Source organism: the organism of the source record quoted next, unplaced genomic scaffold, assembly GCF_019419815.1.
Source record: "Pyrus x bretschneideri cultivar Hongxiangsu unplaced genomic scaffold, Pyrus_bretschneideri_v1 Contig8, whole genome shotgun sequence".
Lineage (NCBI taxonomy): Eukaryota > Viridiplantae > Streptophyta > Magnoliopsida > Rosales > Rosaceae > Pyrus > Pyrus x bretschneideri.
In genome coordinates this window covers 11,189,492-11,211,846 of record NW_025999820.1, presented here as the reverse complement: position 1 = coordinate 11,211,846, position 22,355 = coordinate 11,189,492, and the positions used below count along the sequence as shown (strand labels likewise).

Below are 22,355 nucleotides of genomic sequence, written 5' to 3'. Positions count from 1 at the left end.
GTAAGTTGATCATCGAGGGGGATGAGGTTAAAGCCAACATAACTAATGAATCAACAAGGCGGAAACCTAACTTAGTTGATTGGAGATCCCATGGTCTAAGTTCAATAGGCAAACTGGTTGGACATGATTCAAAGAAGTTAGCAAATTATATACCTCATTCCTATGATAGAAGAAGTGTGTTGTTTGTACACATTTTAGGTTGTATATTTATACTTAATGACAATGATATCTTATAAATAAGAGGAATATTGCAGAATATTCTTAATCAGTGGTCACTTATGTGAAAATAGAAGTGGGTCGCTTCTATGAGAATGAGATGGCTAAATTCTCTAAAACTCTCATTGAATCCAGGAATTTTTAGGACCAAAATGAACACAACCGTATGAACTGTAATATATTAGGATTAGTGATGTGTGTTGCTTATTTTCTCGGTTTACAGCTACGGTGAACAGTTTAAGATCTTCCACATCCACTGCGTCACCAAGTAAATCTAATAAGTATTCACTATGGTAGGTTCAAGTTCAAAAGACACATTTCCTAATGTATCTCTTATCTGCATGTACTCTCAAATTCTTCTAATTTTTCATTCATGTGGGGGATTGTTGGGAATTATATATTATAATATGAAATATTGTAATATATAATTTTAATAATTGAATGAAAAATAGTGTTAGTTGTATTTCTTAGAAAAGGTTACGTTGTTATATGTGCATTCTCTTGCTAAATGATACTTAATGAAAAGTTACATTCTTTAGTAAGCAGTACTTGGGTTTTATATAAACTCATGAAACCATTGGCATTAAGGATGAAATATTAGAGTTAATTTTTACTCTTGAGGAATAGGGTTTTCCCACTTTGTTTCTCTCGTTCTTCGTTTGTCAAATTTCGACTCCTATCTTGAGAGTACGAAATATATAAAGTTCGTCAGAATCCGAAGATTGAAGTGCTTCAACATAGGATTATAGATTATTGAATGCTGGGAGACGGACGCCTACCGAACTACAGACACAAGAGTAGGGGCAAAATTCTGCCTTTAGGACATTGCATTTGTGTAAGCCTCAATCTTCATGTTTGTCAGTATTTCTAACTTTCTCTCTTGTTGTTTATATTAATCTCATACATAAGTGATGTTGTGAACTTCTTTATGATTATTATTATTGGAATTCTTGTGTTGTGAACTTCCAACACAAATATCAATGGACATAAACTGTTAAAACACCAGTTCCACTCCATGTTCAATTTGAAGTAGATCATCCATACTTTGAGCTTTTAATTTAGAATACCGTTCTCATGAAAGTAGATTAAGCAACATAAAAAGGAACCAAAGCAATACCAACTCAAAACACACACACACAAAACACAAGCAACACCAACTCAAAACACACACACCAAAACAATGCTCCAATTTACTCTTACTAATCTACTAATTATTTGTCCCAGCCGATTGATCTCTTAGCTTTTGTGCATGGTGGCGGCGCCAGGATGCTTGAATGGAAGAAGCTGCAAAACACTTCACCTGAGAGTGAGGAAGATCCCTTCTAAAGTGCCACCATAACTTAGCGACTATAGACTTCAATGGCTTGCCGTGATTGAAAATGCTTCAACTTTTGATTCGGACACAACGGTTGTAGTGCAGATAGGCAACTCAGGAAACGAGGCATATTTCAATGCCCAAATTACAAGTTCTTCCCCATAGAAATCATTTTTCTGAAGGCACTTGCAAACACTCGTGGCACCTTTACTAGTTGTGTAGGCCAAAGCAGTACCTCGCCGGATGAACAACATCTTCCGCAACGGTTCACCCTGTCGTATAATGTACGCATCCTCAGTAAACATCACCGACTTTAGGTGCTGACAAAATGCTTTCAACACTGTTTCATCTTTACTTCCAAGAATTGGAACCTACGTACATACCATGTTTAATTAGATAGAATTAATTACGCAAGAAGAATATTCATCTTTACTAACTGTTCCATTTAAAAATATCTCATTTCATACTTTGTTTAGTGAATCCATACGGAGAGGGCACACAATAAATTTTGTTCTATTAGGACTGGATAAGTCGTTTTCATCTTCTGTCTCAATTTGCGCCGCTCAGCTATTTTTTGGAATCCCTGCATGTTTAGTAACTCTATAAAGCGATTTCATGAAGAGTTCATTAAATCAGAAATATAGGTAAGTGCATGAATACACAAAAAAAATTGCATGGAGGAGCTTTAAGCTTAATTAATGACAAAAACTTTGCTTAAAAGAGTACTGATCACCGCACCAACCTGCACCCTCGAATTCAGATATACTAAAAATAGTGCCAAGCCGCTTATAGAGATCACAACTGAAAAGACAATTTCGGTCGCGTCAAAACTGGTCTGAAGGTTTGAACCAAAAGAACTGCAAAAAAATGAAACGGAGAGCAATATATATATTAATTACTGATGACATTCTTTTAGAAAATTTAGATAAGTTTTTAATGGAATTTAACTCTAAGAACGACATTGATGAGAGGGTTAATGGATGAAAGACGACATTGATGAGTTTATAACATAAGTATGCACATTAATTTCTAGGTGATCAAACATGAAAAGGTCATACAAATGCAAACCTCAGATTTTGCAAGCCCCACCAAAAACATTGCAAGATCTTTCTTAGAAGATCTCTTGACGTCGACATATTAGATTGGAGAGCAGGAAGAAATATACCATAATCGAAAGGGAAAGATATCATATTTTTTGGAAGTTCTATAGGGCATGATAGTTTTAAACGTGGGAGATTGATCTCCTGATTGTTTTGCTGAGTATTATCACCACAATAGAAGAAATAATTAACTACGTTCCGATCACATATTTTTTCATGCAGACAATAATCCTCCCAACATATTATCTCTCGATCCACAGCAAAGAAGTACCACATGGATCCGTAAAGCTGAAGGACAAACAAGAGCGTAGTTAATAATCAATATGTTTGGAAAGAATTGAAAAAAGATAAAAAGATAATGAAGTGCTGAAGAACTAACCAGTTAACATGTTAATATGATACTAACTACTTGTTTAAGCCCACTATATAATGTTATCTCATTATCCAACCGGCCATTTTTAGGTCAATTCCAAGATCACTTTTGAAAAAATTATCCAAATCGAACATCATTTGACTAGCTATTTGCATTGTTATTGTGAAAGTTTTCCTTCTTTGGACTTTGATTTCAAAAATTGTTGGTTAAAATTATGAGATGACGTTGTTGGTTACTTGTTGGATAATAGATTTTCACATCGAATTCTTAACAAGATAATTTACAGTTTATATGTGGATGGGAATGCCTTTAGTGGAAAAACCCGCACCTAGTAATATGTGGTTATGTTACAATATTAGTAAATATGTTGGTGGTAGACCATGCTAGTTTAAAAAGGTTTATCATATATACACTCATATAGCCCAACAATAAGGCTACAAGAAAATTTAGATTTCTCTCCCCAAATATCGGAAGTAATTAAGATTTGAACTTACATGAGAGGCCATGATGAACGGAAGGAAGTCTAACATAGCTTTAAGCAATCTTCTTGTTACAGTCTCTACGTTAGCACGCCGAGCAAGCCATTTGTAGTGGTTATAAGCCCTCAGTATATACTGGAATGGAATTAGTGAAATAAGCGTAGGATTATCGAAGTTTGTATACTTTCCAATGAGCAAAATTGCCTGGAGACATTTCAACAAACAGTTAAATTGGGCTATCGGCTAACCAGTGTTATTACATCATTAATTTACATAATACTCTTATCTAATGTGTGTCAAATTTTTAAGCAGGTATCAAAATGACAAATCGTTAATTGACATAATAATCTACCTAACTACCATGACTAGATAGCAAGATGTGAGGAAATAAATAATACGCTAAAAGTGATTTGGGGTGTATGTATAAATTTTTATTTTTTTTAAAACCTAATAAGATCAAAATTGTCATTGCATAGTGGTGTAAATAAGTCATTTAATATTAAATTTTAATGTGGGGTGCATTCAACATTTTATGGGATGTTAATATAAAAAACCCAAATTTAATAGGAATGTATGTAAAAAATATATATAGCGTCATGGTTTATAATAGGGTATTTAGCGTGTTCATGTAAGAGAAGAATTGCGTTATTTTATATGCAATAAAGTTAAAAGAAGAAAGCGATGTTTAATGAAAAATTGACTGGAGAATTAATAGTTCAATAGTTAATAGATTATTGGTTGCTGTCATATCATGAAAGTGGACATTTTGGATTTTTTAGGCTGTTCATATTAACACAACTTTTGTTTGGTGTGTTAATTTTGGGCCCGAAATTCGGGCAAATTATGTCGTTTACCATGTTAAATTCAGATCTTTTTTTTTTAATGTTTCTTTATTTGTCTATTTCCTTTTTTTATCTATATTCTTAGGGTTTCCATGGTTAAGAACATTACGGCGAGGGATTGGAAAAGCTGACTCGTACGACAAGTTCAAGCTAGCTGCGTAAATAGTATATTTCAAGTTTTTGGTGTTCAATTTGGACCCATGATACATTTTCAGAAACAGAACAATGTGACGAATGCAACTCGCCACTTTGTTGTGCAATAAGATGGATTAAAAACGTTTGAAGGGTCAAAAACAGCTTTTAAGTTTTAAGGGTGTTTTTTGGAACTTTTGTAATTTTCTAGTTTTATTTCCTTTACAAAGACTATATAAACAATTTTAGGGTTGTATTTTCGTCACCTTATCATGTTATTAATCAAAATTCTAGAGCTTTTCTCAAATTTTTGGTATTCCAGAAACCTATTTATGGATGACCGTTCATGATTCCTTTTATTTGTAACTTGATGTGTCACATTATAAATAGGTCATCTTACCCTTAGGTTTGTAATCAATTCATTACCCCAAATAAAATCTAGGTATCATGCATGCATGCAGTTAAATGTGAAATTTAATTACTTGCAAGAGAAGGTCTTACCTGTAGAAAGGGAAGAGCAACCCAAATGTGAATTAGAATGGCTAAGAACCTAACTGGTTTCTTTTGGATGAAACTACGAACTGTTGACAAATGATGATCATCAATGGTTTTTGTGGAGGAGGCCCTTGCAGAAGACTTGGCACTAAGTTTGGTTTAAATCTCTTCAGAAAAACAACAATGTCCATAACATTAAAGAGATCTCCGATTGATCGTAAGGCCAAAAATGTCCACATCAACGGTTGGTCCCAAATATAGCAAGTGTCTTTCTCGACGATGACCGGAATATAGCAGATCAACGGATCAATGAAGAGAGAAAATGCAGATGATACTATAAAGATAATATCCCACGATGGAAAGAATATTTTTGGTTGATGACGTTGTGCCTCAATTGTTGGCCTTTCTGCAGTAGTTCTACTTGTGTGTCCCCCGTCTTCCTTGGAAGCTTCCCCCTCCTCTAAAGTATTCCAACGACCTAGATCACTGTACAAGACACAATAAACATATTATTCAACATTTCCCCATATATATATATATATATATATATCTGCAGGGCCTTTAAAGAAAAGGATTCCTATTTTTTTCAAAATATAGGGATTAATTTTTAGAACCCACACAACATCAAACTTTAACAATTCAAAACATCTATTTTTCAAGTTGTACTTCATTGATCATCCTTGTAAAATACCAGCCAAATCGAAAATGCTTGAGGCATCTAATTGAGATTCAAAGAATTGGCGAACAATATGTTTAAACATTGAAATTTCATCATGACAATTAAAGAGGCAAATATTTTTTAATTAAATTGATTTTTTGCGAGGATTTGTATATTAATATAGAGACTTAATGAGTTCGATTTGGTGTACGTGGGTCCCATAACTAATTTCTATTTTTTTTATTAAAAGAAATAAGAATCCCTTCCCTTGAAACTCTGTATATATATGAGTGTATACAAGTGTTGAAAGATTTCCAAAATATATGAAGGGCGACCGGTTGAGAGTCAATACTTAGTGAAGGAAACTGATATGTTTCATAAATTGTTGAACAAGATTAGCATTCTCAATAACATACCTTTCCAAACTATATATATGAATTTATGAATAACCTATCAGTTTCGGCCGTTTAAAATTTCGTTCCAATATTTAATAGGGTGTATAACTTATAAGTACATGATAAATTTTTAAAACCCTACAAGACCACAACTTTATTCACTGAAGTGATTTATTACTTCATTTTCTCTATTTTCAGTTTTTAACGGGAAAACGACTTTTCGGAAGAGAAGAAAGCTAATATGTTGAAGATGCGTACTAACGTGATTTTTCTAGAATTGATTACAATGCATGGCTCACAAGCTGGCTGAGTTGTTTTCCAAGTCAAAATAGGATTATGAGTCACTCAAGTCAAAGTCGGAGTATGAATCATTACTTCCCTACTTTAGATTTCTTTGTTGTTTAGGGAATTTTTTTTTTCCTGTTACATAAGATCTATTAGAGTAGAATTAGGTCTCGCTTGGTATAAAGAATTGGATTGAAATAGATAGGTTGTTTTTAAGGCTTATTAAAAGAAGAAATGAAAAAATTGTGATCAAATTGGTGTTAGATGATAAATTACTCAAGAACAAAAGTTATTGTTTCTAATTCTTCCCCAAAATAGAAGGATTAGAAGGAAGAATATTTCATATCTAATTCTCTTCTAATCCTCTCAAATTAAAAATTATTCTCATAAGGGTTCCTTTATATAAAGCCGGCGAAATCTCTACTACAAATACATTCTTTATCTTCTTTTATGTTTGTGTTTCAAATAAATATTATGACTATGCAGAAGTAATCTAGCAGTAACCCTCCCCCTCCCCTCTCATTTAACAATATTCTTCTTTCAACTTATAATAACTATGTCATTTCTCATAGTTAAAGAAAAAGAAAGAAAACAAGAAATGATGTTAAAGTTAGAGAAACAGACGAACCTTATGATTACAGTGAGTCTGCCATAACTCAAGTTAATAAGGAATGCACCATTTAAGATTTAAACTTGACGTGGTCCTTGCTTGTTAAAATAATATCAATGATTAGCAGTCAAATATGCATGTGCATGGCAAACTAAAACTTAAACACCAGTAGAGAGAAGACAAGTGCTGAAGCCCTTGTACTGAGGTGATGCTTACATAAATAGAAGAGAGAGAGAGAGAGAGAGAGAGAGAGAGAGAGTTTTCAACTTTAATTATTAAAATCGGAATTCAATTCCAAGAACGTGGTGAAAAAAAGGTAGAAAAAGAAATTAAGCATAAAAAAAGTTGAAAAAGAATGTATAATTGTACTTCCATGTCCCAAAATTATTCTCTCCCTCTCTCTCTCTCTTTTTTTTTCTTCAGTCGTCAATAATAATTTCTTCTGATTTTTTGGAAAACGATGAGATACTTTGCTTTTCAGTGTGACTATACAATTTCTGCTTTAGTATGGAATCAAATTCTTTCTTAAGGCTGCTAGGGATTGCCAAGTTTCAAGAAATTAAGCTCAAATATGTAGTAAGAAATGAATTACAAAAAATTAAAATGGTGAAATTAAAAAAATTCTTCACGAGAATTACAAAGACATGTAAGATAAATTTATAAATAATAATTTTTAAGTAAAGTTTTATTGATTATTCACACACACCTTTCCAATGCTCTTAGAGGAATCTTCTAACCTCTTCTATCTAATTTTTTGCGAGCAATTTCTTGCTAACTTGACCTCAATTATTTAGGGGTAGACGGCTAGGAAATCCTTGACCCACCCATAACCTAAAAGCATATTGCTTTATTCCTCCCAAAAAAAAAAAAAAATGCATATTGCTTGAAGAGTGGTTCTCCATCCATATCTTTACTTCTCATCCACGTATTGCATTCTGATTAAAGAAAAAAAATTGACAAGACTTGCCACTTGTGTCTTTATACTGTTCCTCCTAATATTACATTTCCGTATCTGAAATTTCTATATTACAAGAGGTTTTGTGGAAAAATTGTACTTGTGTTTCCTATGAACTTACTTGTTCTTCCATTGACGATTTATGTTTTTTACCGTATGAATATCATAATGGTAATTATTTATTCTCTTTATCATTATGTCAAGATCATATATGCGAAAACAAAAAAAATCATCCATATAAATCAAACAAATACATGGTTCATCCTGAGAATATTACTTACTACTTAGACCGTTGATTAATTTGACATGTATAAATAACTAACCACCTGTAATTTAAAACTTAGATATAGTTATCAAGTTAAATTACAACCTAACACGCCTCAACACAACCACCACTCACTCTCGCATTTTTTTTTCAAACACACAATTTAGCGCTTTTGCTTCTGGATATAGCTGTACATACTTTTGAAAATTACATTCAATATTTTCATCTGCAGCGAGGTCAAGAGATTCTGCCAGTTCCATTGGAGGGGCCTCCTTCTCCACTATGGCGTGTTTCCGAAACGGGAATGAGGTAAGTGGAATCGAAATTGCATTCCTTTCAATGCATTCATTTGTTTACTTGTATTTGGAGAATGCAAATAGGGAACTTTCATGAAAAGGGCTTGGACTAAGTTTATTTTAATAAAAAATCATGCTATAACTTTATTTAATATAAAAGACTTAAATTTTAATGCAAAACCCTTAAATTTTAATAAAAAGGACAAAAGAACTTAAATTTTAATGAAAAAGACATAATTTTAATAAAAATGACAAAAAATCTGACGTGCAGACTCACAGTACATTGTTTATGAAACTTACTACACTGTTTATGAAAACTTACGACATTGTTTATGAAACTTACAACACTATTTATGAAAACTTACTAAAATGAAACTCTGAAGGGTCCTCTCTTTCTGCACATAAATCCTTCTCCTCTACATTCTTCTCCCTCTTTGAACCAGACTGCTCAACACCGAAGAAGAGTTTTTGAGTTTTCCTGTAAGTGGTAGGAAAATATTACAATATATAAACTTTAGGTGCAAGTAATCTAAACTATATATATGGGGCTACCGTAAATATGTCTCTAACAGTGTGCTTAAAGAACCAAGTGCACAATTTGGGATTTCGCATTCTTTTGACATAGTTGAGCCTCAACCTTCAGCCCTACCACCCATGTTTAATCCATTAGCTACAAAGGCAGCTACAATTTGTATCTCAGTCTTTGGTCCTGGAGGGCCATTCAGTTTCGATGCATGGAAGAAACAGCAAAGGAAATCTAATTCCTCGAAAAAAGATTCTAATAATCACGAGGCATTGGGTAATGAGTGGCTGCAATCTGGAAGCTGTCCGATAGCAAAGTCATACGGTGCTGTTAGCAGTGTCATTCCACTAGTCGCAAAGGTTTTGCAGCCCCCTCCAGGAATGAAACTCAAGTGCCCGCCAGCAATAGTTGCAGCTCGAGCAGCCCTGTCGCGAACTGCATTTGCAAAAAAACCTCCGCCCTCAAAGATGGGAAAAAGATGGAGTGTTTGAAGTTGGCCCCCCAGGGGGGGGGGGGTGGTTTTGGGGGGTGGGGGGTTTGGTTGTGGAAGTACGCACCCATTAAAATGTAAGGATTTGAAGTTCTTTTCGTTAAGGAAAATAAAGGTAGCGTCCATCCAAAATGGGGAATTCAATTCCAGATTTATCCGGAATCCGATTACCAATATATAGCTGGTCATTGAATTCCGAAAGAAAGGGTTCATCAGTGATCAAACTTTTCTTCCTAAAGTGCCATTGTACTTCTTTTGATATCCCAAAACACCCCTGCAGCTTCAACGCTCTTGCTTCTCTCTCAGTCGTCGGGACTGGAGCTTTCAAGGTCCATCTTCCTCCTTGCCCTCAGTCTGTTGTTTATCCCAAACCAATTCATGTCCCTATGCTTATATATTCTCATTTTGACTCTTCGATCTGCCAACTCCATGGTTAAAAGCTCACTCACTGCCTCAATTGGGAAACTTAAAATTGGGGTAAAAAAATCAAGGCTGGGACATGGAGGGAGGGAGCACGAAAGGTTATTAGCAAATGTGGGGTGGGTTGGCATCATAGAAAGATAGGAAAACTAATAAAATGATATGTTTGAAAAGGTTAGGTCGGCAGAACGTCGGCAGCAAAGAAAGATGGGGAAATTTTAGAAACTTTTTTAGGTCGGGAGAAAGATGGGGAATAGAGGGAGAGACCGAGGGTCACAAAAAAATTGGAAAAATGAAAGAATAAAATTTTTACTACAAAATAAAATAAAATTGTTCTCTCTACTAAAAAAATGAAAGGATAAAAGTTTAAAAATAATTAGCATATAAAATAGATTAGTTAAACTAGTGGGTATTTCAGTAAACACATCAATTTTCATTCTGATTCATGTAAATTAGTAAATAGATTATATATATATCAATATCATTCCTACTTCGATTCTAGACAGTTTTAGTAAACAATTTCAACTGTAATCTAATTCTAATTTCATCTCATTCTAATTCATTCTCAATTCAATTCCTCTGGATCAGTGAACGTGCCATAAAACTAATGATGCGTAGGCGTACAGCCACACAAAATAATTTTTCGATAATCTGCCTGTAGCTTGGGGAACTACAAAAGCAATTTGAACTTGCTACTTTTAACAAACTAGTCACGGAGCAACTATTGCCAGTGGTTTACAGAAATGGCAGGGACTTGGAAACAAAAAAAATACTCATGATCCTGCATGATATCTCGCCTTCTCTGTTTGGTAATATGCTTACCTGTTTGTTCTTTGTCTTGTAAGGAGAACAAGTGTGCCAAAGCCAATTACAACTGCAACTTTTACTGCCTGGTAAGGGAAATGGGAGCGCCAAAAAAAAAAAAAAAAAAAAAAAAAAAAATTTAGATATGAAGTTTCATACTCTTTAGAATCGGTTTAATAATCATCGAGTAAGATAAAATGGTTATCGAATGAACTCTAACATTTTAGACTTTAAGGTTACAAAATGTCAACATATAACTATAGTTTCATGGATTTGATTAGGAGAAAACATATAACCTGCCCAACCGCCCCACCAAAAGTTCCAGCCTCCTCTGATGAAGTCTCAACCCTTGATCTTCTTCTTTGGTTCTCCTCATTTCTATCCACATTATACTACCAAGTGATCACATAAACACAAGGATTACACTGTTAGAACACCAAATCCACCACATGATTAAGTTCTAAGAAACCGCATTATTCGAACTTTTAAGCCGGATAATATCAATCTCTCATGTTAATTATACATTTTTCCTTCGTCACATGAAGATCAGATTGCTCTAGTTGAATATAGGTAAATGCAAGATGCGTAATCAAGATTTTTTAGCAATATAATAACTAATAAGTTACCAGAAGTTCAGCCGAAAAATTCAATACCTCTTCAACATTTTGTGGTAGTGAAAAATTCATCTTTTGATGGATACTTGGATTCTCTCTGCAACCTCCTCGCGAATCCATCATATTTGTACCACTAGTCGTTATACAAAAGTGTATTGCTGCATCTGGAAATATCCAGGCACCAGATCTCTCAAGGGGATCGTGCCTATCTTTACATTTTGCTACTGATGTGCATACATTGGGACCTGTATCTCCTCGAATGTGCCTATCTTCCAAGTTTGCTTCTGATGTACATGCATTAGCACTATCTGAAGCTCCTTGAACGTCGGTGATTTGACAATTTCTTGAAGAAACTTGTACTCGACTCTCCTCTATACCGTGAATGCCACCAGAATGTCGCTTTCCACGGGGTATATCAGAAGGTTCGTGCCTATGCTTGCCAAGAATCTTATCTGATACTTGAACCGTTTCAAATGTTGATGGTTTAACGAAATTTTTGGGAAAGTTACCTTTCTTTATGTCAACTACTTGGTGTACCTCTAATTGTTTGATTTTATTCTTTATCCCAGTGGGATGTGAAGATTTAATCGCATCCGAAGCTCCAGGTAGACTTATTTGCTCACCGCTTTTTTCACCAGATGTTGGCCGAATATTCAAGTCCCCTGACCGAAAAGGATTCACTACCGCTTTTGATATTGACTCTGCAGTTTCTGTACTTATCACATTCTTGTGTTCTTCTAAGTTATGGCTTTCCAAAGGAGCTCCTGTTTTAATCTTATTCGAACGATCTTGTATTGGTGGCGGTTTGATTTGAGGCCTCATATCCTGCGGTCAAAGCAAACATTATTAAGGAAAATTTAGTTCAAAATGATCACTACATAGAATTAGAACAAGTGATTACTAAGATTCGTGCGGGAGCATATACTTTAAATTTTAAATAGAGTGTTCAAAAACATATTTATTATGATTCAGAGGGAGAATTGCACTGGAGTATTGCTTATATCTCACCAGCAACTTTAAAAAAACCTTGTGAATTGACTTGGGTTACAGGTGTGGTTTTGGGTGTATTGAACCTGCATTTTCAGTGGAACTGGTTATTCCTTACATCGGGACCAAATTGGTTATTGGGCAGTAAAAATTGTAACAGGCGTACTAGACGCTTTCCTATAATAGGTTCGCCTCTTATCCACTTGAAAAAGAATATATTCATCTCTTATAAAGCAACATGCCCGACATACCTCGGCTGAGCCGCTTTCAAAGGCGCTTATCATTTTCTTTACACTGCTAGGAGTTTTCTTGATCGGACCCTGCTTCTCAGGGTTTCGAAGCCTATCTTCCAGAAGATTAGGACGATTTGTTGCGCCAGCAGTCGATTGTGAGCCTCTTAATACTATTGAAGTTTTATCCGCAGAAGTGGCTGTGGATTCAACATTAGCTGGAAGTGGTTTGGCCTCAGCCTTCTCAACGAATCTCCCTTCGTACGATTCATTTACTGGGAGCTCAACACTCTGATGAAGATTAATGGCCGATAAAGTCTCTTCATTTCTATCTGCATCACTCTAAAGCGGGTTAAGTGATCGTTAAAACAACTCGCGAACCCTTTCAACCTTTATGCACTTAAATTCTGCTTCTGATCATGATAAGCACTTCTTATTCCAATTACCATCTGAAAACAAAACTACCATTCTACAAAAAGTTTTCTCACGAACTTTTCAACTATAGGATTTCCTCATGCATTCAGAACATCCACAAAATCATTCACGAAAACATAAATTCTAATACCACATAGAAAACTAAGGACTGTCACATTATTCGTTCCTGTTATATTATGCCTGAAGATTCTAAATTTTCTTGTTCAGCAATGAAGATCGAACCTGAGATCTCTTCGCGAAGGTACAATGATGATGCGACATTGACCCCAGCACTCAGAGTACTTTGCACACTGTTGGGACTGCTATTGATCAACTCCCCTTGTTTCTTTTTCACTGCAGATTCTCTCTGCAAGAAAATTCAGAAGATATACCAAACACCAGTTACAAACTTACAACTATAAAAAATTTGATTACAAACTGAAATTGACCATTCAAAACAAAAACAGCAACACAAGACAGTACCATCATTCGGATTTTGTTGCGCTCTTCTTCGTTGAGCACAAACTGCAACTTCATACGCACGAACCCGCCTCCTTTCAGGGGAAACAAGTCGTCCCAAAGACCCTTCTCGACTATCGACTTAACCTCAACTCCTGATCCAAACATGATCATACATATTAATCTTCCTCCCATCTTTTTGTAAACAAAAAAAAAAGAAAATGTTTATACATATAGGAATTGTTTTGACAAACCTGCGTGCGATATCTCATTCCCCTCCGAATCTTGAAGAAGAAGAACCAAATTGTCACGAAGGGTCGTCAATGCGCTGTCCATAAACACAACCTGGATAAGATACGAATTGAATAACAACATCTATGACTAGAAGCAGTTTTCTGATTTTTACAAGGTAAAGTCTCCCTTGTCCCAAGCTTGGCACTCTCTTTTTCCCATAGAAACTGCAATGTGTATTCATTCAGTGACCATTTTGTTAAACTGTTTGAAATTCTAGTCCGAAACTAAAAGAACGAAATTAAGCTAAGGAAAGAAATAATTTCTTACCCTTGATGGATATTGGGGAAGAAGGTGGTGAAGGAAGGTCCATGAACTGGAGAACTGCAAATTCAGCAAAACGTGAAGAAAAAGAAAAGGCTTAACATATGTTAGACTTCACTATTTTTTATTTTTATAAATTAAATAGAGGATTAGACGAGATTAATTCCTCAGCGCTGTTCTACGAAGCGCAATTATACATCAACGCCTTTTCCATGTTTGAATTATAGTTGACAAATAACTTTTAGTACCTGAAATATTGATGGTTCCCGGCATTGCAGAGACAAAGATTTTGCAAACCTCTGTTTTTTATTATAATTTTTTTTTTTTTAAGATTTGGAATAGGATGAATGGTTGATGCCTTGAAGGTGGGAGATGGGATTGGATGCGAAGTGTGGATATCGTTACAGGAGGGAGAGTGGTGTACAACAATGGTGGGTCCTGTAATAACTATGAGCCACATCAACTGGTCGGGCTCCCAAAGGAGGCCATCAATGACCGACAAATTTGAAGGTCACACTATTCGAACCACATGGTTGTGAGGCCACATATACAGAAAAAGAGTTTCTTGTATCTCCTTTTCTTCCGTTTCTACCCGGATTCTACCGGATTGGGAGAAAGGCCGTACGTTGGTGATCGTACACAAGATTCTCTCCTCGATGACCTTCGACCTTTCATTAGTATGATCTCTTAGATAAATTAGTCTTCATTTGAGTACTGATGACAAATTTGAATTGTTCGTTTTTGTGTATTAATATGTGGGGCAATTCGAAATTGAGAGCTCGTTCAATTTTGTGCAAAAAAGTACTACTAGACTAAGATCTAATCGCTTCATATTATGTATGCGAAAAGAAAAAAGAATAATCTATTATTTCGCAATACAGATAAATCTCATGCACAAGGGACATCGTTATGTCGTGCAAAAATTGACATGACAATATGTTGCAAACATGTTGCCCACAATCGAAATTAGTAACAAAGCAATCCGCTGAACTCAACCTAGTTAAAGATCCATTTCCCTGTATAAGATTCTAACTGTTTAAGATTGTCTTTTCTTCATCGCTTTGTTTCTTCTCAGTATTGTTCATCTTGAATTTCGTCCTTCCTGACGTCATCTACTCAAAATGTTGATGTTGCCGGTCTTCAGGGATAGGCGGCTGCGCCCTCACATATCCCATGTCTCAGAAGTTGTAGTAGTTGTTGCAGGAGTTGTCGTAGGAGTTGTTGTAGGAGTTGTGGCAGGAACAGAGGGCTCTTCTACTGCAGGTTTCTGAATTTCAGCGCCTGTTTCTACAGATTTCAGATTCAATGTGCCATGTTCTCCACGATCTCGCTTCTTGACTCCAATAAACATGTAACCTGCAAGATTTCAGATGCAAATCAGTTAATCCTGCCTTTGAGGTTGACTTTTGAATTTGACAATGATGTTATTCATATTGTAGCAAATTTGTGTGATACATCAACAAATGGTGAATAGATCTTTATCAGTAAGAAATTATTCCAAATGTTAGCTTTCCCCGCTTTTCCCTTAACTGATTATTTCTTAGCCAACGTCATAAGTGATGAATATATCACCTTGGAGATCTAGGCTGCAACCCCAACTACTCGATCTAACGAAACTATCAATGCATCCGTTAAGTCAAAAAATAGGCATGTCATTTTGACGATTAACCAAACTGATCAAAGTAAAGGGGAGGGAAAGTTGCTTTTGCCTGGATGGCAGTAGCCCGCTCATTATCAGGGTAGCGAGGGGACTAATCCTTCCTATGGGAAGATTGACAAGGAGCCAGTCGCATAACTCATTAACAAAGACACTCACAGTGCAAGCACATGGACATACACGGAAATAAGAAGCATAGAAGGGACATTTCACACAAAGATTAATATCTTCATAAAGTAAACACTGGCAACCTCTTGTTTTGCACAATTGATGTGATAACCACATAAGTCATTCATCCCAGGAGAACTGCTGTAACAACCTCTAACCGCTTGCCCTGTTCCCCTTTTAACATATAGTAAAAAAACTTAAACCATTTGGATTAAGAGGGAAAAGCCCTAAGTACAAATGGATGTATACTTCCGGCAAGGTTTCTGTCCATCACAAGACAGCGAAGAATATCTTGTATACTTGCCCCTAGAGATGCGGGATAACAGTTTCTATAGATGAAGTAATTTAATGTCAAATTGTCAAAAATATTCCAACTTTACGGCAATGAAATTCAGTATTACTGGTATAGAACTCTGACACTACAGCCATCAGAGTATTTAAAGTTCTTTCCATACAAAAGAAATCACGGTCATCATTCCAGTGTTTACTTACTACCAATTGATTTTAAAAATCAAGTTATTAAGCTTTTCAAGTCCTATCAGGCTACAACCAAGGCCTTCCAAATTTAGTAATTCAAATTTCAATCAGCATACCACATGAAAGCTGTCCGAAATCGGTTGCCTATGATATTAATTGGCTGATTTGGACCATACTATGCCAGTTACAATAACATCCATCAATTCCATTATGATTTGGTCCCCAAAAAACACCTTAAAGGCTTTGCCTGAAAAGTTATCAGACAAGGCGGCTGAAGAGGCTTAACTTTTTCCTTCTCTCTCTCACACTGGATCCCTATCCTAACTATGGGTACCATGAAAAAGAATTACTTCTTTTCGGTAACATGGAAGACGAAAAAGAAACACTAAGGAACAACTAATCTAGCTATAGCAACTCCGGAGCAATCATCAGAAAGAGTTTTCACTAAACAAGGGGAGGCTCCACAAGCTCATGAAACTCCATCTTGCTATTTAAACCCAATTTGGCTAATCCGTCAGCCGCAAAATTACGCACTCTATGAACATGCTGCACATTACAGCTCCAGTTCTCTATGATCAAACTTCTGCACTCCAAGACAAGACCATAAAGAGGCTGATTATTAAGGCTAGGCGAACCATGGATGAGAGAGAACACCAAAGCAGAATCAGCCTCCACAATAAGATGAAAGAAATTTCTAGCTTTAGCTATCTTCAACCCATAAAACAAAGCCCAAAGCTCAGCATGGAGGACTTCCCCAACTCCTTTTTTAGCAATCAAACCAGTGATCCAGTTACCGTGCCAATCTCTAATTAATCCTCCACTTCCAATCACCCCGTTAGAACCAAGCCTAGCACCATCCACATTTAACTTAAAGGTCCCACACGGAGGAGGAACCCAAGCCAAGAGAACCTGCACGGGGTTGTGTTTACTAGAGATGCTAACATTAGCTTTGAGCCATTCAGTAGATTTCCAAGATGCATTTCTTTGGGACAATAAATTACCTAAAAGAATTACACCATCATAACTTACCATTAAACAACAACAACAAAAGATTACCCTTCAAACAGTCCAAGCTTAAAGCAGAATTAAAACATCAGCTCATCAAAGCACACAATATACTCCTCTGGGACAATAAATTAAACACATTACGTACAATTCACTGCAATCAAACTTCTGCTCAGATAAACAAAACCAATAACCCAATTTTCCTCAGGCAATCTAATGGTCATAAAATCTAGGGTTTTTCAAACCCATAACCATAAGCTAATAATCCAATACCAAAAAAAAAAAAAACATAGAAAAAGTAGAACCGAAAGATGAGAAAGCTGGCTGACCTCCGAGAGCAAGATTGGAGATCATGAGGACTCGCCAAATGAACTTGTAGCGGTTGATTGGTAATTCCTTCGGCGGTAATGAAGGCGGGGGTTGCGGTGGCTCCGGCATCTCTTTCTCGGCGTTTGACTGTGTGGAACGCCTGAGATATAGTCTCCTTCCAGTCGTCAACTGATTTTTCGGGACTCCAAGTGGACCAACGATCAAAGATGCGAAAAACGGGGGCGATGAATAGTACGACATGTCGTTTCATTTAAGCGTAAAGAGGCCTTAAAGTTGCTGCAGGGCCTAGTTAGGTCCAAACTTTAAATGGGGCCCGTTTCAGCAAATGTTGTATAAAGCCTCAAATGCCCATATATTCGAATGGGCACCTCAAAAGAATTGAAGCCCTTTTTTGGATGACATGAAGAAATTTTTCAGTGTATTGAGAATACAGCCCAGTACATTAAGTGTTATCATACGAGTGGTCAGATATTTGCAAAAAAAAAAAAGTCAATAACTTTTATTATGACACTTTGTGTATCGTGTCATATTCCTAGCACATTGAAAAACCGCAACCAATTATGAGCTTGACCTACTCAATTTAAATCTAAACAGTAATAATTTCAAGGAGACTAATTAGGTTATCTTTAAACTACCATCCAAACGCGGCTCTTGAGTGGAGAAGATCATCTTTCTGAAGAGACAGATAAACCTACAATGTCATTGATCCCATCTCTCTTGAAATGATTAGAATACAAACTTTGTTTCACTTATTGTGTGGGGGCTGAGATGTACGACTGGTTTTACTTATTTGTGTGGGGGAGGAGCTGAGATGTACAACTGGGATAAGGGTTTTGTCCCGTGACCGTAACCAAACTAAGAGTGAACCATGCAAATCTCTAGTGTAGTCTGAATGCATGTACCTCAATCTCTCTGTTTACAAATATTGGAACTCTCATATACACCCTTCCATGAACTAATTAAACACAAAATACAGAAGAAACTCTAAGTTGTTATTTCTGAGATTGTGTAACTAATCTATTTCTCTGAAGTACTTGACTGTAGCTAGCCTGCAGAGGTCACGTACTGCGCTTCTTCTTGTCTGCAACTACAGCTACCTTTCTCGAATCCAGACAATGTCTAAGACAAGAGTAGTACAATCCTCTAGGTGACCTTTCCAAACTCTAAAAGCTGTATATATATCTCCACTCTGAATCATCACAATCATGATTGCTTTGTCAGTAACCCCATTAAACTTTTCAGAAAAATGGAAAGATAAAAGGAAAATTTGTTAAAAACTGTAAAAAGATCAGTTGTTGCTTTCTCATATCATCATACCCTACAGCCCTAAAGTTCTCTTCGATTTAAACTCAAAATTTAGGGTTCTTTTTCTTTTTTATTAAACTTGAGAATTGCTCATGATTTGTTACCATTTACTGGGGATGGGGTGCACCATAGCTACTGATCCAATCGAGTGTTGAAATTTTTTAGATTGACGGGCCCGGGGATCCCACTTTAACGACATTAATATTGTCCCCAACTTTATCACCTGTCCAATCCGTCAGGTGTGGGGTTTTACCACAAAATTAATGTCTCGGTATTAGTTAGAGTTGAGTAATCCTATTTAAAATCATTGTTTTTCTTTACCCCACCAATGTGGGACTGCTAACACGTCCCCTCACATGTAACCTCATTTAGTGGTTTACACGTGGAGATCCACACATCGGCAATTGAAACTCAGAGGTCGGCTCCAATAAAGTCCAGACTTGTTTTCAATCTTTTCAGAAAGTGATTATTAAGAACTCAGAAGCTAACTCTATATTAAGAGTCTAAGCTTGTTTCCAAACCTATGCTTCCTGGTGACAAGCCTTTAGATTGCACGGACCCTAACCGTGGGCTATGATACAATTAATGTGGGATGATCTGCACCCCTCAATCTTCGTGCCCTACCGCATGCAGTATATGTTCCATTAAGTTTAACGGTCATGTGATTCAAAAGTCAAAATTTTTGTTTGTCTCTACAATATTTCCAAAAGTTATTTTAATTACTGATCTCGGTGACATACGTGGAACTTCAATTTAAACTCTTATAGTGATGGAAGAACCCTAGATCTAGTTAATTCTCAACTAAGATTTGTACCAATTAACTGTGCAGCGCTAGGTAGCAGCAGCACTGAAATCAAACAACAAAGGGACAAAGAGGCAAAAGGAGTAGCGGCAGCACTAGTAGTATGATAACAATTGATCGATAAAATGATAACAAAACAAAACCTAAATATATAGATGAACGAGCAGTTATATAGAAACAACCATTATTTTGGTGAATTCTATATCTACTTGTAAAAAAAAAACACACCATAAGTTCCCTCTCATAAGATCACAACACAATTATTTTTGGCTTTTATTGAACTGATTAACTAATTTGCTTCCTCATCACTGATTTTGGTACTCTCTCTCACTCTCTAGCTTAAACTTAATTAATTGATTTAGTTCTAATATATAGCTAAAGTACTACTACAAAACAAGTACTAGTAGACTAATTCAATTTGAGGATGCATGTGTTGAAATTTATTCAACCATGAACAAGTCCACAAGATAAAGCCATTAGCAGGATTGCAGCTTCCCTCTCGTCCTGCGGGAAAACTCGTTGAAGAGCAGTAGTGGCGGCGGCGGCAGTGGGGGCCTCAAAACAAAGCTTCTTTGATTTGCCTCGAGATGATGGGGATGAGGTCAGTTTACTGTACGGCCTTTTCTTGAAGGGAACAGTAGAACTTACTCTTGATTTATTGTCTTTGTGTTGCACCTTACTACTCTTCATAGATGGTGCGGCAACTGTCAGGGTTGTGTCACTTGCTGCGGCTGCAGCTGCCGCTGCTGCCATTGCCCGCCTCGCCTTCCTTTGCCGGATTCCACAAGCGTTACAAAGTGACTGCAAATTAATGATTAATGAGTAAGAAATGAAGCTGATTCCAGTTGGAACTGTTGTCAAAGATACAATTAACTTTACCTTTTGTAGCTAGCGAAGTTACAATTTGATTAAATGCATTTCAAGAAATAGATTAGTTAGGATTTTAACTAATCAAGTACCTTAGGGCCTCTCGGTCCACTCCTCCAGAGAGGTGTCTTAGTAGTGCTGCAATCGGAGCAAACCCTAATAATTGGGATGCTGTTCATGTTGTTTGATGAATTGTTGCTGCAGCTGATCATTTCGGCTCCTAATTGCGATGATGGATGCTGCGACTTCTGCTCTTCAAATTTGTGTGATGATAACTTCATGGAAATTGGTTTATCACCACTACTCTTAGAACTGCTTGATGTGTGATCAGGGTTCGACATCTTCCGCATCATCCTCATCTTTGAAGACATCCACTTAACTGAACTAGTATTAACCTCATGATCAGTACTTGGATTCCCACTTCCGACAGCTCCATTCTTGGAAATGTTTAATTTCAAAACAGTACCATTGCCACCTTCATTTTCAATGGCTTGATGATCATGATCGCGTGATCCGCCATACGGAACAATGTTATGATCAGCCTAAAAATAAGAAAATAATGATCAAGATAATCAGCTACATATTATATATATATAAGGATGCATAAGATCAAGTTCTAATGAAGATAACTAATTAATAAGCTAGGAAACCAAAAAGATACATATATATTAAGCCCTATCATCCCTTTTTGCTACAGTATCGATTATCCTGAGAAGGGGCATGTGTGTGTATAGATCACATAAATAAGTGTGCACATGTTATGTGATCATTGGTTAATTAGTACCTCTAGGAGTTGGAATTGAAACTGTTGTGGTTCTCTATAATGATCATCGGATCGTCCTTGGACTTGAGCTGGAGTTAAGAAAAGGGGACTAGAAAGAGAAGAAGAAAAGGAAGTTTGAGGTTCAAGATTGAAGTGGTGGTATTGAAGATCATGATCTCCACTAAGCTCAAGATTAAAAGGGGAAGGAGGTGAAAGATTATGATAAGGTGGAGGAGTCATCGATCGAGATCAAAGAGAGAAAACTACTAAAACTTGTATAGTACTCCAATAAAGGTGGAAGAGCTAGCTAGGTCTGAGCTATGGGAGACATAGCAAGTAAAAAGTGAAAGAGAAGCAAAGGGGCCTAAGTTGCAGAGTGGCGTTACTCTTTTATTAAAGAAGAGATCAGCTATAGCAGGCAGTTCTGGGAATTGGCAAAGGTAAGAGAGAGAGAGAGAGAGAGAGAGAGAGAGAGAGAGAGAGAGAGAGAGAGAGAGAGAGAGACGTGTGTAGCTGTAAGTATAAGACATTCACGTGACTTCTAGACACCCAACGGACAAGGTTTAAAAAGACAAACCAGAAGGAGATGTGTGGAATGCTACTACACAGACCCCATATTGGTATCAAAACCCTATCTGCAAAATTAGTTTTCACCCCACAAAACGGCTCCCAGTTAGAAAAAAACGAATATAATATTGTATGGTACCCTAGCAAAAGCTAGATAGTACTGGAGATTGAACTGTGGCCACACAAAAATTTAGGACGGCATATCAATCAGTGATCACTTCACACCTGCAATGAACAAATGATCATCTCAAATATAACCAAATATCATGTGGCTATTGGCTATATAGAGGTTTTGGGAGTTATAATATAAATTTTGGGTACCATTATATTGAGAATTCACCTGAATAGCTTGAAACTTATTCATTTGACAATATGATCGAAGTTTCTAGGATTTGAACAATTTGTAATCATTTTTTGAGTTAATTTTGAGGTGATCTACCCCTTCTGTTACCAAAAAAAAATCTATTGAACCACTCATCCGAGCAAACCATGTGCTCCGATC

General features: G+C 36.3%; 3 protein-coding genes and 1 pseudogene across 6 annotated transcripts; all 4 read right to left on the bottom strand.

Annotated features, from left to right (window-relative positions):
- Positions 1–1,233: 1,233 nt before the first annotated feature.
- On the bottom strand, positions 1,234–8,380 carry LOC103951947 (annotated as a pseudogene).
- Positions 8,381–8,669: 289 nt separating this feature from the next.
- LOC103951948 lies at positions 8,670–14,451 on the bottom strand. Of its 4 annotated transcripts, none has more exons than XM_048575631.1 (11): positions 14,161–14,317; positions 13,919–14,008; positions 13,764–13,815; positions 13,612–13,685; positions 13,382–13,512; positions 13,142–13,265; positions 12,506–12,816; positions 11,280–12,092; positions 10,950–11,045; positions 10,672–10,739; positions 8,672–8,894 (listed from the first exon to the last, which is right to left on the bottom strand). In XM_048575631.1, the coding sequence occupies exons 1-11, from the start codon at positions 14,183–14,185 to the stop codon at positions 8,768–8,770; spliced, it is 1,911 nt and encodes a 636-aa protein (XP_048431588.1). In that variant the 5' UTR covers positions 14,186–14,317; the 3' UTR covers positions 8,672–8,767. The 4 variants fall into 4 exon arrangements, with proteins under 4 accessions (XP_048431586.1, XP_048431588.1, XP_048431587.1 ...); XM_048575632.1 differs by having other exon boundaries at positions 8,674–8,894; positions 13,919–13,972; positions 14,161–14,320; XM_048575629.1 differs by lacking the exon at positions 13,764–13,815 and having other exon boundaries at positions 8,670–8,894; positions 13,919–13,972; positions 14,161–14,451.
- A 309-nt stretch (positions 14,452–14,760) lies between these two features.
- Positions 14,761–17,813, bottom strand: LOC103951853. Its single transcript, XM_009363318.3, has 2 exons — positions 17,549–17,813; positions 14,761–15,268 (listed from the first exon to the last, which is right to left on the bottom strand). Exons 1-2 carry the CDS (start codon positions 17,787–17,789, stop codon positions 15,075–15,077), a joined length of 435 nt encoding a protein of 144 aa, XP_009361593.2. The 5' UTR covers positions 17,790–17,813; the 3' UTR covers positions 14,761–15,074.
- A 1,926-nt stretch (positions 17,814–19,739) lies between these two features.
- Positions 19,740–21,779, bottom strand: LOC103941292 (GATA transcription factor 21-like). The gene is made up of 3 exons (XM_009351484.3): positions 21,308–21,779; positions 20,616–21,065; positions 19,740–20,457 (listed from the first exon to the last, which is right to left on the bottom strand). The coding sequence occupies exons 1-3, from the start codon at positions 21,524–21,526 to the stop codon at positions 20,101–20,103; spliced, it is 1,026 nt and encodes a 341-aa protein (XP_009349759.2). The 5' UTR covers positions 21,527–21,779; the 3' UTR covers positions 19,740–20,100.
- Positions 21,780–22,355: the final 576 nt, after the last annotated feature.